Raw genomic sequence first — 12,446 nt, 5'->3', positions numbered from 1 at the left:
GTAAACAAACTCCGACGCCACCGACCAGCAGGAGGCCGACGCCCACCGGGACCAGAGCGCCGTGATGGAGGCGCCCACCTGACGGAGAAACTGAGAGGCAAGAGCTGTGAGCATGGACTTCTATACAACCAGAGGAGTCGCCCCCTGGTGGTCAGGAGAGAGAATGCAGCATAGACTTCTATACAACCAGAGGAGTCGCCCCCTGGTGGTCAGGACAGAGAATGCAGCATAGACTTCTATACAACCAGAGGAGTCGCCCCCTGGTGGTCAGGAGAGAGCATGCAGCTCCAACACATGAAGTATAGACTTCTATACAACCAGTGGAGTCGCCCCCTGGTGGTCAGAAGACAGAATGCAGCTCCAACACATGAAGCATAGACTTCTATACAACCAGAGGAGTCGCCCCCTGGTGGTCAGGAGAGAGAATGCAGCTCCAACACATGAAGCATATACTTCTATACAACCAGAGGAGTCGCCCCCTGGTGGTCAGAAGACAGAATGCAGGTCTGAGTAGACGGTTCTCTCACCTGTAACATCCGTCTCTCGGTGTTCTTCTGGATTTGGGAGGGTTCTGGGCGGCGCTGTGGTTTCCTCAGATTGCGTTGCTGAAAACAACCATATTAAAGATGGAAGATCACAGAACACAAAGCGTCAACAACAACAACACCACCACGAGGCCCGCTCACCCCCGACCAGCAGCTGCACGGTGGAGGCCGGCAGCGGGCCCCGCAGCGTGGGCACGAAGCAGCGGTAGCTCCCCTGGTCGGCCGGCGTGACGTTCCGGATGCTCAGGGAGAGGTTCCCGTGCTTCAGGCGCTCCGGGAACAGCGCCGCCCGGCGGACGTACGCCGCCAGCTTCAGGTCCGGCACCTCGCGGCCGTCCCGGTAGAAGAGGACGTACTGTTAGAAGTGGGACAAATAAATGCGAATTTTTCTGGGATTAGCAAGAGTAGACCAGGCCGGGAAAAGTGAATGCGGAATGTGAGTAATAAAACAGATCAAAGGGGACCCCAGTTCCATTAGACTACAACAACAGGAAAGCAACAAGGCATCCATCAGGCCGGCCGACAGGCAGAGTGGCTGTAAGATCAAATAAAAGCGTCGAGGCCATCGCTGGGACGATAAGCAGAGGGCCAGGTGTGACAGAACAGGGGTCCTGAGGGGTCAGCGGAGGCGTTTACAACCGGCTCGACACGAGAGGTAACCATGGCACCTCTTGTGATATTCAAATGAAGACCTGGTTGATTGTGTGTTCAGGAGCCCAAATCCTGACCAAATGGGCCAGAGAGGATGTTACTACGGAGTGAATAAACACCAGCCTGGATTCATGTGTGTTAACCTGCCTGTAGATCAATGGTCTTTGATATGATAATGTAATATATGTCTCCCAATATGTTCTGTATCCTGACCCCCGGTTAGAGTGTGTTTGATGTCACTGGCATCGGGAAGTCTCACCAAGTCTGAAAGGATCATAAAGAGGGTACCCTAAGTGCCTGAGAGATAGGAGAAGACAACGGTCCCCCTCTTTAAAGTGGGACAGAGAGTCTCTCCAGAACCTCTCAGGAAGAGAGGGGGGGGGGGGATGAACCCCCCATCAGCACCCCAAAGAGGGGGACGGATATCCGGTAAAAGTGGGAGGAGCCGAGGGTATAAAGGTGATGAACAGGGAAAAGGAAAAAAGGGTCTTTGGGAGAGTTTTTGAGAAAAAAGGGTTTTTTCATATGCTGTGGTTTGCGTCAGGCGTCCGTGAAGAACTCACGGGCGCCTGACGTACTTTGTCTATTTTTCTTCTTTTCTTCGGTGCTGAAGAAAAGGAGAGTTTTTTTGAGTTCTTGTGACTTTTGCGTCAGGCTCCCGAGAGGGAACTCACTTATAATTGTACTTTGTTTATTTCTTTCTTCTTTTTTTTGAATAAAATACTTGGCTGCCTTGCAGTCTTAAACTTTACATTCGGTTCGTGGACCTACTTTTTTGTGAGCCCTATTTCTTCACCTGTCGACCCACCCGAGGAGACCAAAGGCGGAGACCCGAGAGCGGACCCCCGCCGCCCCCGAGGTGAGTCTGAGCGACATCTGCACGGCTACACCCACTGATCTACGTCACTCAGGGCACATACTGATTTCTCACACACTGGTAACTGACATTTTGTACTAAAGAGAGATATCGCTGCAGCCGGTAGACCTCCGTCTCTCCGCCGAGCCGTGGGTGGTTCGGGGACCAAGAGAGGGACTCGTAACACCGAGTCCTCGTCGCGGAGGTTGTCCTAAAAATAGGATATTAATAAGTGTCCCGCCAGCCGCTCTACGAGCCTTGTACCCTCGAGCGGGTTGGGAGGAGACCAGATAATTGAATACACAGCGTTTCTCTCCGCGGAGATCGATCTGACATCATCCGGGGTGTCGCGCGCCGAGCCAAACAGCAACCACTGTCGAGGTGCACGCGCGTCGCTCATCAGGCCCGAACGATCGCAGAATCATATAGAGGGAGTTACTGATCTCCGCCTCCTCACCCCCTTAACTCGGTCTTCGCCCTCGCTCGAGTTTCCCGTTCCCCCTCGAAGCATACGGCGAGGATACCGTGACCGGGGCGGTCGTCAGAAGAGAGGCCGGGCATCGTGACCCGTGGACCCGCGTCCTCTCCAGTGCGACAGGTTAGCAGCGCCGCCGACGTGCTTTTACGACAGTTTGCTACACGTCTGTCCTTAGAGCACGATTATTTCCCTCAATAAAGTACCCGGTGTGAGCTGACTCGCACCTCAAACCTTTCCCCCCCTCCTCTCCATCTCTCCTCTCCCGTCTCGTTCCCCCCCCCCCCTCCCCGCTCCTCTCCTCTCCCGGTTTCCCCTACACGAGAAGACTGCGGCGTGACTTTTCTTTCCGTCTCCCACCCGAGGCGACCGAATCGGTTCACGTACGCGTCTCTCTTAACAGTACTCCACGCGGCTGGGCCGGGCCGCGGCGTCGGGCTTGGTCCGCTCCACCGTCAAGCCCTCCGCGTCGTACCTGGGCTTCAGGCGGCAGGGCAGGACCACGTCGGCGCCCGCCGAGACCCGGACCGGCTCGCCGGACCCGATGACCCGAGGGGGAGCTGGAGGACGACGGCAGGAAGGAGGAAGAGTTGGATTAAGAAGAACACCAACAGAGTCAACACAAGAGGACAGAGGGCCTCAAGTAGGTCCACTCAGAACCTAGACAGAGGCCACGGGTCTGGAAGGTTCTGGAAGCTCAGGGAGGATTTCCTCTGAGTCACTTGAGTCAGACACCAGGGAACCACGTTCACACATGTCTGAAGGACTGAATATATATATAGTATATACATACACATATATATATTATATATGTGTGTACCTGAAGCTACATTATTCATGGCATATCAGTTTGTTTAGCTGTTTCTTTTAAATAAAATACATTTAAAAAAGAGACAACGTGTTAACTTCACTCATAAACAAACACGCACACATAAAACCGGATTATTATATCAGAACTACAGATCATAACTTGTCCTCCTGACTCACCTCCGGTCCGGACCGCCATGGTCACCGCGAGCCACGCGGAGAGCAGCTGGAAGCCGCGGAGCTGAAGCATGCAGCGGGGAGAGAGATGTCCGGGAGCCGCCTGAGGAGCGCTGCTGCCGGGGCAGCGGGCTGGATGTACGGAGGACCACGCGCACGTGACCTGACGTCACACGTCCGACGTCATAACGCTGCGTCGAGTGGTTGCTGTCATTTTAATTGTTTGTTTGGATTGTAATCGACTCTCGATGAGTCATCGATGAGTATCATGTGACATTCTTATGAATGGGCTCAACGACCTCGTGCGTACACGTAGAGCATACGTGTCAAACTCAAGGCCCGCGGGCCAAATGTGGCCCGCCACGTCATTTTATGTGGCCGCGACGGCATGAAATAAATATGATGCCTTTTCTTAAAAAAATGAGTTTGACACCCCTGACGTAGAGAAACATGTGTAAACCAACCAATAAATAAGAATAAATACAAATAAAATGAATAAAATCGAAATCCTTCGGAAATTATATTTATAAACCCAAATGTAAAATAAATATAATGCAACTATTTAATCTAAATGTTTTAGATTACACAAGGAATTATTGTAAAAATTTAACTTTGATTATTTATTTTATTTTCCGAAAGTGACAATTTAAAGTAATTCTTATAATATTTTTTTTTTAACGGTTTAAAAGTTTTTAAAGTACATTTACCTTATTTTTTGTTCATTGATATATATTTGTTGTCACTTAAATTTTTACTTATTTTAATATATTAACAATATACAAAAGTTGAGTGTGTCAGAACCTAATAAAATATACATAAATAGGACAAAATACAAATATATAAATAATGTAGTTCCACCAAGAATTGATAAATAGTGAAAACGAAGCAAATTATAATAATAATAATAATAATAATAATCATTTATTTTATATAGCGCTTCTCAAGGCACCCGAAGTCGCTTTACAGAGTACAGAGTCCAGTAGTCACACACACACACAGTCATCCCTGTGGTGGAAAGCTACATCAGTAGCCACAGCTGCCCCGGGGCAGACTGACGGAAGCGTGGCAGCCAATCAGCGCCTACGGCCCCTCCGACCACCACCAACATTCATTCACATCCATACGAACCGGGGTGAGGCTGCGGTGCATGTCTTTATGATGGTGGGGGAAACCGGAGTACCCGGAGGAAACCCACGCAGGCACGAGGAGAACATACAAACTCCACACAGAAAGGACCTGGAACGACCGGGATTCGAACCCAGGGCCTTCTTGCTGTGAGGCGACAGTGCTACCCACTGAGCCACCGTGCTGCCCATTGATTTAAACTATATAATATTTATTGATGACTGAATAACAAGCCGCAGATTATTGTTTAAATAAAATCACATTTACACCCATTTATCTTTTTATTCGTCTGCCTTAGCAACACAATACACAAAGGAACACACTTTGAACTTCAACTAAATTATATATTTGTTACGTTGTTTGTGTAAACAAGTCAACAGGGCGCAGCTTCTGGAAACTATTTGACAAACGAGTTCGAGTCCTCATTCCTTCACTGAGTCATCAAGGGAATCCTTTACCTGTGAGCCACACCTGACCCCAGGTAACCTGACACGTCACTGATTGCAGAGCCATCATTCTGACTCCTCCTCCTCGTCTCTGCTTCCTGTGACGTCATCCCATCAACTTGAGTCACTTCTGTCCATGAAGCAAAGTTATGTGCGAGTTCTGCAAAGTTCAGACCCATGAACGCAACACACGTTTCATTACAGCTGATTTAAAAGCATTGAAACGGTACATTGATGACACCTGCTGGCCGATTGGTAGTACTGCATCTCTCCAAAAAAAGATCTAATGCTGATGAAGGATATATATATATATATATATATATATATATATATATATATATATATATATATAACTGGTTCTCAATTGAATTATTTGGTTAAATAAAGTCAGTATAAAATGTTTTTTTTTTAAATTAATGCATTAATAATTCGTAATTATTGATATTTCTGTTTTAATTCAGCTATTTCATTTTTTAAAAAGAATATATAATTTTTACATTGTTATGTATTTTGATTTTATTCATCTATCTATCTATTTGTTTGTTTTAATTAATGAATTATTTGTTTTTTCAGGTTCCATCCTTCATACAGTAGCTAAGAGATGAAAAAAAAAATAGACGCAATTTTAGAAAAAAAGATGACTAAAAAGTGTCTTCTTCATCATCGTCTTCTTCATCTTCCTCATCGTCGTCATTCCATAACGAGATGCTCAGCTCTCTGTTTGGCATCAGCTCGAGCTGCAGAGCGACCGGAGAGAGAGAGAGGGTCAAGCAGAGCGAGAGCTACGCCTTCAGTGTGGCGTCATCGTTGTTGCCGTGACAACCGGTTCCAGAGGAAACCACGCGCCTCCGACCGCGTCGACTTTCAAGAGAACAACTTCACACCGAAAACCACCGAATCAAACGAGTCCTCAGCCACACGAGACTTTCACCTCTCATTGAACAGCAAACTGTTTCTGTTTTTATAATCCATAAACATCAGAAACATAACAACATGTTACTGACGACTTCAAATACTCTGAGGCTCTTACGAAATGAAGGAGCGTTCCCGGTGTGGCATCAGTACTGTGGTATGTGTGGGATGTAGTGCCATCTAGTGGTGAGGCAGCAGATGACATCCGTGTGACAGAACCTGTGCACCTTAAGGGGGCCTTGAGGTGGCCCCCAGGTCCTAAAGGGGTTCTCACCTCGAGCCGTCTTCCGGTACATGTACATGGAGACCAGGAGGAGGACGGTGTAGAGGACGAAGAGCAGGATGGAGCACAGCAGCCGGGGAAGAGACATGAGAGGAGGAGGAGGAGGAGGAGGAGGAGGAGGAGGAGGGCTCACTGGGAGGACCAAAGAGACACAAGTCCTGAATTATATTTAACTTTTAAAAATAAGGCCCCAGTGGAGAGAACATGATGAAGTGCCCTCTAAGATGCTCTCCTAGTGGAGAGAACATGATGAAGTGCCCTCTAAGATGCTCTCCTAGTGGAGAGAACATGATGACGTGCCCTCTAAGATGCTCTCCTAGTGGAGAGAACATGATGAAGTGCCCTCTAAGATGCTCTCCTAGTGGAGAGAACATGATGAAGTGCCCTCTAAGATGCTCTCCTAGTGGAGAGAACATGATGACGTGCCCTCTAAGATGCTCTCCTAGTGGAGAGAACATGATGAAGTGCCCTCTAAGATGCTCTCCTAGTGGAGAGAACATGATGACGTGCCCTCTAAGATGCTCTCCTAGTGGAGAGAACATGATGACGTGCCCTCTAAGATGCTCTCCTAGTGGAGAGAACATGATGACGTGCCCTCTAAGATGCTCTCCCAGTGGAGAGAACATGATGACGTGCCCTCTAAAATGCTCTCCTAGTGGAGAGAACATGATGAAGTGCCCTCTAAAATGCTCTCCTAGTGGAGAGAACATGATGAAGTGCCCTCTAAGATGCTCTCCCAGTGGAGAGAACATGATGACGTGCCCTCTAAGATGCTCTCCCAGTGGAGAGAACATGATGAAGTGCCCTCTAAGATGCTCTCCCAGTGGAGAGAACATGATGACGTGCCCTCTAAGATGCTCTCCTAGTGGAGAGAACATGATGAAGTGCCCTCTAAGATGCTCTCCCAGTGGAGAGAACATGATGACGTGCCCTCTAAGATGCTCTCCCAGTGGAGAGAACATGATGAAGTGCCCTCTAAGATGCTCTCCTAGTGGAGAGAACATGATGATGTGCCCTCTAAGATGCTCTCCTAGTGGAGAGAACATGATGACGTGCCCTCTAAGATGCTCTCCCAGTGGAGAGAACATGATGACGTGCCCTCTAAGGAGAGAACATGATGAAGTGCCCTCTAAGATGCTCTCCTAGTGGAGAGAACATGATGACGTGCCCTCTAAAATGCTCTCCTAGTGGAGAGAACATGATGACGTGCCCTCTAAGATGCTCTCCCAGTGGAGAGAATATGATGAAGTGCCCTCTAAAATGCTCTCCTAGTGGAGAGAACATGATGAAGTGCCCTCTAAGATGCTCTCCCAGTGGAGAGAACATGATGACGTGCCCTCTAAGGAGAGAACATGATGAAGTGCCCTCTAAGATGCTCTCCTAGTGGAGAGAACATGATGAAGTGCCCTCTAAGATGCTCTCCTAGTGGAGAGAACATGATGAAGTGCCCTCTAAGATGCTCTCCCAGTGGAGAGAACATGATGACGTGCCCTCTAAGATGCTCTCCCAGTGGAGAGAACATGATGACGTGCCCTCTAAGATGCTCTCCCAGTGGAGAGAACATGATGACGTGCCCTCTAAGATGCTCTCCCAGTGGAGAGAACATGATGAAGTGCCCTCTAAGATGCTCTCCCAGTGGAGAGAACATGATGACGTGCCCTCTAAGATGCTCTCCTAGTGGAGAGAACATGATGAAGTGCCCTCTAAGATGCTCTCCCAGTGGAGAGAACATGATGACGTGCCCTCTAAGATGCTCTCCTAGTGGAGAGAACATGATGACGTGCCCTCTAAGATGCTCTCCTAGTGGAGAGAACATGATGACGTGCCCTCTAAGATGCTCTCCTAGTGGAGAGAACATGATGACGTGCCCTCTAAGATGCTCTCCCAGTGGAGAGAACATGATGACGTGCCCTCTAAAATGCTCTCCCAGTGGAGAGAACATGATGACGTGCCCTCTAAGATGCTCTCCCAGTGGAGAGAACATGATGACGTGCCCTCTAAAATGCTCTCCTAGTGGAGAGAACATGATGACGTGCCCTCTAAGGAGAGAACATGATGAAGTGCCCTCTAAGATGCTCTCCTAGTGGAGAGAACATGATGACGTGCCCTCTAAGATGCTCTCCTAGTGGAGAGAACATGATGAAGTGCCCTCTAAGATGCTCTCCCAGTGGAGAGAACATGATGACGTGCCCTCTAAGATGCTCTCCTAGTGGAGAGAACATGATGAAGTGCCCTCTAAGATGCTCTCCTAGTGGAGAGAACATGATGACGTGCCCTCTAAGATGCTCTCCTAGTGGAGAGAACATGATGACGTGCCCTCTAAGGAGAGACCATGATGAAGTGCCCTCTAAGATGCTCTTCTAGTGGAGAGAACATGATGAAGTGCCCTCTAAGATGCTCTCCTAGTGGAGAGAACATGATGACGTGCCCTCTAAGATGCTCTTCTAGTGGAGAGAACATGATGACGTGCCCTCTAAGATGCTCTCCCAGTGGAGAGAACATGATCACGTGCCCTCTAAGATGCTCTCCTAGTGGAGAGAACATGATGAAGTGCCCTCTAAGATGCTCTCCCAGTGGAGAGAACATGATGAAGTGCCCTCTAAGATGCTCTCCCAGTGGAGAGAACATGATGACGTGCCCTCTAAAATGCTCTCCTAGTGGAGAGAACATGATGAAGTGCCCTCTAAGATGCTCTCCTAGTGGAGAGAACATGATGACGTGCCCTCTAAGATGCTCTCCCAGTGGAGAGAACATGATGAAGTGCCCTCTAAGATGCTCTCCCAGTGGAGAGAACATGATGACGTGCCCTCTAAAATGCTCTCCCAGTGGAGAGAACATGATGAAGTGCCCTCTAAGATGCTCTCCCAGTGGAGAGAACATGATGACGTGCCCTCTAAGATGCTCTCCCAGTGGAGAGAACATGATGAAGTGCCCTCTAAGATGCTCTCCCAGTGGAGAGAACATGATGAAGTGCCCTCTAAGATGCTCTCCCAGTGGAGAGAACATGATGACGTGCCCTCTAAGATGCTCTCCTAGTGGAGAGAACATGATGAAGTGCCCTCTAAGATGCTCTCCTAGTGGAGAGAACATGATGACGTGCCCTCTAAGATGCTCTCCTAGTGGAGAGAACATGATGAAGTGCCCTCTAAGATGCTCTCCTAGTGGAGAGAACATGATGAAGTGCCCTCTAAGATGCTCTCCTAGTGGAGAGAACATGATGACGTGCCCTCTAAAATGCTCTCCTAGTGGAGAGAACATGATGACGTGCCCTCTAAGATGCTCTCCTAGTGGAGAGAACATGATGAAGTGCCCTCTAAGATGCTCTCCCAGTGGAGAGAACATGATGAAGTGCCCTCTAAGATGCTCTCCTAGTGGAGAGAACATGATGAAGTGCCCTCTAAGATGCTCTCCCAGTGGAGAGAACATGATGACGTGCCCTCTAAGATGCTCTCCCAGTGGAGAGAACATGATGACGTGCCCTCTAAGATGCTCTCCCAGTGGAGAGAACATGATGACGTGCCCTCTAAGATGCTCTCCTAGTGGAGAGAACATGATGAAGTGCCCTCTAAGATGCTCTCCTAGTGGAGAGAACATGATGAAGTGCCCTCTAAGATGCTCTCCCAGTGGAGAGAACATGATGACGTGCCCTCTAAAATGCTCTCCTAGTGGAGAGAACATGATGACGTGCCCTCTAAGATGCTCTCCTAGTGGAGAGAACATGATGAAGTGCCCTCTAAGATGCTCTCCCAGTGGAGAGAACATGATGAAGTGCCCTCTAAGATGCTCTCCCAGTGGAGAGAACATGATGACGTGCCCTCTAAGATGCTCTCCTAGTGGAGAGAACATGATGAAGTGCCCTCTAAGATGCTCTCCCAGTGGAGAGAACATGATGACGTGCCCTCTAAGATGCTCTCCTAGTGAAGAGAACATGATGACGTGCCCTCTAAGATGCTCTCCTAGTGGAGAGAACATGATGACGTGCCCTCTAAGATGCTCTCCTAGTGGAGAGAACATGATGAAGTGCCCTCTAAGATGCTCTCCCAGTGGAGAGAACATGATGAAGTGCCCTCTAAGATGCTCTCCCAGTGGAGAGAACATGATGAAGTGCCCTCTAAGATGCTCTCCTAGTGGAGAGAACATGATGAAGTGCCCTCTAAGATGCTCTCCCAGTGGAGAGAACATGATGACGTGCCCTCTAAGATGCTCTCCTAGTGGAGAGAACATGATGAAGTGCCCTCTAAGATGCTCTCCCAGTGGAGAGAACATGATGAAGTGCCCTCTAAGATGCTCTCCTAGTGGAGAGAACATGATGAAGTGCCCTCTAAGATGCTCTCCTAGTGGAGAGAACATGATGACGTGCCCTCTAAGATGCTCTCCTAGTGGAGAGAACATGATGAAGTGCCCTCTAAGATGCTCTCCTAGTGGAGAGAACATGATGAAGTGCCCTCTAAGATGCTCTCCTAGTGGAGAGAACATGATGAAGTGCCCTCTAAGATGCTCTCCTAGTGGAGAGAACATGATGACGTGCCCTCTAAGATGCTCTCCCAGTGGAGAGAACATGATGAAGTGCCCTCTAAGATGCTCTCCCAGTGGAGAGAACATGATGACGTGCCCTCTAAGATGCTCTCCTAGTGGAGAGAACATGATGGCGTGCCCTCTAAGATGCTCTCCCAGTGGAGAGAACATGATGGCGTGCCCTCTAAGATGCTCTCCCAGTGGAGAGAACATGATGAAGTGCCCTCTAAGATGCTCTCCCAGTGGAGAGAACATGATGATGTGCCCTCTAAGATGCTTTCCCAGTGGAGAGAACAAGATGAAGTAAACAGGAAGCGGAACATCACCTGCCACCGACAGCCAGCTCTGGGGGGACTTCCCCCTCGTGGGGTGCTCACACCTGAAGAAGCCTTCGTCAGACCTGGACACCGCTGGGAGTTGCATCTTTCCTGCAGCCTCAGTGCTCATGAACACATCGTTCTTGTAGAAGACGGCAGAGAACCCCGACGTGGCCTCGTCTTCGTCTTCTTCCTTGTGGGCGCAGCGAAGCGTCACTTCCTCCCCCTGCGGCACAGGAAGCGCCGGGCTCTCCAGGATCACTTCCCCGCCTGCCGAGCACCAGAAGGCAGTCCCGTGCTCGTGTTAAAGACTCGTAGACTCCTGTTGGATGGCTCAACCAATGGGTGCACACGTTACCCGTCACGGTGATGTTGACCGCGTCGCTGCACCCCCCCTGCAGAGACTCGCACCAGTACACCCCGGTGTCGGATTGGTAGGCGTCCTTCAGGGTGCAGGAGGACTCCCCCGGGATCCCCCAGCCGAACTTGCACGGGTCCGACGTCTGAGACGAGACGTTCCGCCTCACCGTCCAGCCGCCGGAGTCCGCCTCACACCTCAAGGAGATCTGGTCGTGCCGGAAGAACTGGGATCTGTTGGGAGTGACGCTCAGCGTGGCTGAGAGGGAGGAGGAGCCCACCGAGTTACCACCTGCGCCTCCTCCAGCTCGTCTCCACCCACTGCGCCTCCTGCATGAAGCGGCAGACACTCGGGTGGAAACGAGCGGAGCAGCTCCAGAAGGTTGGAGACCAAAGTTGAAACCTCGATTTGCATCTTTAGAAATTCACCTTTTTATCAGCTTGTTCAGTTACAAGAGGGTTTTTTATTTTCTTTGAGCAATATACATTTAGCATCTTCTCATATTTAGTTAACAGGGACGTTCAGGGGATTACTTACAGAGCAGTAGGCAGAGGGAAGCGACCTCCATCCTGCGTCGAGCTCCGTCTTCATCAGCTTCTACAGGGCGGATGACCACATCCTGGACCCACAGGAAGTCCTGACGCTCATCGCCTCGCGAGAAGGAAACAAGGCAGCGAAGAACAAAGCCTCGGATCTGCAACGAAATTCACACATTTAAATAAATTAAATAATCTGACTTGAGTTATAAGCTTTAATAAAGAGCTTCACGAGAGGCACCTATAACTGGTTATGAAACTGACTATACGAGACCTTCAGAGAGAAGATTGTCTATTTTAATATTTAATATGATAGAGACTTCATGAATACCAGAGAATAGTCACTACCACATTAACTATGTAGAGACTTCATTACACCAGATAATAGTCACTACAACATTAACTATGTAGACTTCATTACACCAGAGAATAGTCACTACCAC

The 12,446-nt window shown here is 49.1% G+C and overlaps 1 protein-coding gene and 1 long non-coding RNA gene across 2 annotated transcripts; both read right to left on the bottom strand.

Annotated features, from left to right (window-relative positions):
• Positions 1 to 4: 4 nt before the first annotated feature.
• Positions 5 to 2,069, bottom strand: LOC130212267 (uncharacterized). The gene is made up of 3 exons (XR_008835266.1): positions 687 to 2,069; positions 528 to 605; positions 5 to 90 (listed from the first exon to the last, which is right to left on the bottom strand). It is a non-coding gene; the product is annotated as an uncharacterized LOC130212267 (long non-coding RNA).
• A 2,835-nt stretch (positions 2,070 to 4,904) lies between these two features.
• Positions 4,905 to 12,035, bottom strand: LOC130212241 (mitochondrial fission regulator 1-like). The gene is made up of 5 exons (XM_056443434.1): positions 12,005 to 12,035; positions 11,468 to 11,725; positions 11,119 to 11,379; positions 6,269 to 6,409; positions 4,905 to 5,819 (listed from the first exon to the last, which is right to left on the bottom strand). The coding sequence occupies exons 1-5, from the start codon at positions 12,033 to 12,035 to the stop codon at positions 5,773 to 5,775; spliced, it is 738 nt and encodes a 245-aa protein (XP_056299409.1). The 3' UTR covers positions 4,905 to 5,772.
• Between the last annotated feature and the right edge of the window lie 411 nt (positions 12,036 to 12,446).

Source organism: Pseudoliparis swirei, chromosome 21 (assembly GCF_029220125.1).
Source record: "Pseudoliparis swirei isolate HS2019 ecotype Mariana Trench chromosome 21, NWPU_hadal_v1, whole genome shotgun sequence".
Lineage (NCBI taxonomy): Eukaryota > Metazoa > Chordata > Actinopteri > Perciformes > Liparidae > Pseudoliparis > Pseudoliparis swirei.
This window is presented reverse-complemented; position numbering and strand designations above follow the sequence as displayed.

Excerpts from the sequence above, each read along its gene's own strand:
- LOC130212241 (XM_056443434.1), bottom strand. The coding sequence starts at position 12,035 with ATGGAGGTCGCTTCCCTCTGCCTACTGCTCT. Across the intron at positions 11,380-11,467 it reads GGTCAACATCACCGTGACGG|GCGGGGAAGTGATCCTGGAG; the intron begins GTAACGTGTGCA and ends GGTGCTCGGCAG. Across the intron at positions 6,410-11,118 it reads GAGCTGGCTGTCGGTGGCAG|TGAGCCCTCCTCCTCCTCCT; the intron begins GTGATGTTCCGC and ends TGGTCCTCCCAG.